This window comes from Penaeus vannamei, chromosome 14, assembly GCF_042767895.1.
Source record: "Penaeus vannamei isolate JL-2024 chromosome 14, ASM4276789v1, whole genome shotgun sequence".
Lineage (NCBI taxonomy): Eukaryota > Metazoa > Arthropoda > Malacostraca > Decapoda > Penaeidae > Penaeus > Penaeus vannamei.
Window position 1 is genome coordinate 40,839,352 of NC_091562.1, and position 2,500 is coordinate 40,841,851.

At 49.0% G+C, this 2,500-nt stretch overlaps 1 protein-coding gene across 1 annotated transcript in view; it reads left to right on the top strand.

Annotated features, from left to right (window-relative positions):
- Positions 1-299: 299 nt before the first annotated feature.
- The window catches only part of LOC138863991 (uncharacterized), a 2,332-nt gene continuing 131 nt past the window's right edge, over positions 300-2,500 (top strand). Inside the window, exons 1-2 of the mRNA XM_070129521.1 lie at positions 300-340; positions 807-2,500. The exon at positions 807-2,500 is cut by the window's right edge and continues 131 nt beyond it. Coding sequence (XP_069985622.1) covers positions 300-340; positions 807-2,500 — 1,735 coding nt within the window. The remainder of the gene's footprint in view (positions 341-806) is intronic.

The following is a 2,500-nucleotide window of genomic DNA, read 5'->3' on the forward strand; positions in this document are numbered from 1 at the left end:
ATAAAATAAGTTTCATACGCAATGTGATACCGATAAGCACCACAATCCCTATGTTTAAGTACAAGAACAAACAAACAAACAAGTAAACAAGCAAGGAAATAAACAAATAAACAAATACGATAAACAAATTAATTAACAATATTAACAAATGAATACATAGATAAATAAATAACTAAATAACACAAACAAAGAAACAAATAAATAAATAAGCAAAGAAATAAACAAACAAACCAACAAAGAGAAACAAAAGAGTTGCGTGATTCCCCTGTTTACCGGAATTCGTATAATTTCCTATCGCTATGTCCTTTGTGGTAACTGTTCGTCTTCGCAATGGCGTCACGTATTTCTTAGCGCCATGAAACGCGTTCAGCAATGGACGAGGAACGCGTGGGGATCGAAGCATACTTGGTGGGATGAATAGATGAGATATGCAAATGATACAGGAGACACATACACACACACATACAAACACACACACACACACACAAATACACATACACACACACACACACACACGCACACATACAAACACATACATGCACACATACACACACATACAAACTCACACACACACACAAATACACATACACACACACACACACATGCACACATACACACACGCACAAACACACACACACACACATACACACACACACATAAACTTGAGTTGCTAGGCACCGTTACCTAACCACGTGCTTCTCTGGGATGCCCCTGGGATGTACTGTGAAGAAACCAGCATTATCTTGGCTGAGCATCGAGGAGCATCCTACCGCCCTCAGCATCAAATAGCATCCCACTTCCCTCAGCATCACGCAGCATCCTACTGCTCTCAGCATCAAGCAGCAGCATACTCCCCTCAGCATCAAGCAGCAGCATACTCCCTTCAGCATCAAGCAGCAGCATACTCCCCTCAGCATCAAGCAGCAGCATACTGTCCTCAGCATCAAGCAGCAGCATACTCCCCTCAGCATCAAGCAGCAGCATACTCCCTTCAGCATCAAGCAGCAGCATACTCCCCTCAGCATCAAGCAGCAGCATACTGTCCTCAGCATCAAGCAGCAGCATACTCCCCTCAGCATCAAGCAGCAGCATACTCCCCTCAGCATCAAGCAGCAGCATACTCCCCTCAGCATCAAGCAGCATCCTACTCCCTTCAGCATCAAGCAGCAGCATACTCCCCTCAGCATCAAGCAGCAGCATACTGTCCTCAGCATCAAGCAGCAGCAAACTCCCCTAAGCATCAAGAAGCAGCATATTCCCCTCAGCATCAAGCAGCAGCATACTCCCCTCAGCATCAAGCAGCAGCATACTCCCCTCAGCATCAAGCAGCAACATACTCCCCTCAGCATCAAGCAGCAACATACTCCCCTCAGCATCAAGCAGCAGCATACTCCCCTCAGCATCAAGCAGCAGCATACTCCCCTCAGCATCAAGAAGCAACATACTCCCCTCAGCATCAAGCAGCAGCATACTCCCCTCAGCATCAAGCAGCAGCATACTCCCCTCAGCATCAAGCAGCAACATACTCCCCTCAGCATCAAGCAGCAACATACTCCCCTCAGCATCAAGCAGCAGCATACTCCCCTCAGCATCAAGCAGCAACATACTCCCCTCAGCATCAAGCAGCAACATACTCCCCTCAGCATCAAGCAGCAGCATACTCCCCTCAGCATCAAGCAGCAGCATACTCCCCTCAGCATCAAGCAGCAACATACTCCCCTCAGCATCAAGCAGCAGCATACTCCCCTCAGCATCAAGCAGCAACATACTCCCCTCAGCATCAAGCAGCAACATACTCCCCTCAGCATCAAGCAGCAGCATACTCCCCTCAGCATCAAGCAGCAGCATACTCCCCTCAGCATCAAGCAGCAACATACTCCCCTCAGCATCAAGCAGCAACATACTCCCCTCAGCATCAAGCAGCAACATACTCCCCTCAGCATCAAGCAGCAGCATACTCCCCTCAGCATCAAGCAGCAGCATACTCCCCTCAGCATCAAGCAGCAGCATACTCCCCTCAGCATCAAGCAGCAGCATACTCCCCTCAGCATCAAGCAGCAGCATACTCCCCTCAGCATCAAGCAGCAGCATACTCCCCTCAGCATCAAGCAGCAGCATACTCCCCTCAGCATCAAGCAGCAACATACTCCCCTCAGCATCAAGCAGCAACATACTCCCCTCAGCATCAAGCAGCAGCATACTCCCCTCAGCATCAAGCAGCAGCATACTCCCCTCAGCATCAAGCAGCAGCATACTCCCCTCAGCATCAAGCAGCAGCATACTCCCCTCAGCATCAAGCAGCATCCTACTCCCTTCAGCATCAAGCAGCATCCTACTCCCTTCAGCATCAAGCAGCAACATACTCCCCTCAGCATCAAGCAGCAGCATACTCCCCTTAGCATCAAGCAGCAGCAAACTCCCCTAAGCATCAAGAAGCAGCATATTCCCCTCAGCATCAAGCAGCAGCATACTCCCCTCAGCATCAAGCAGCAGCATACTC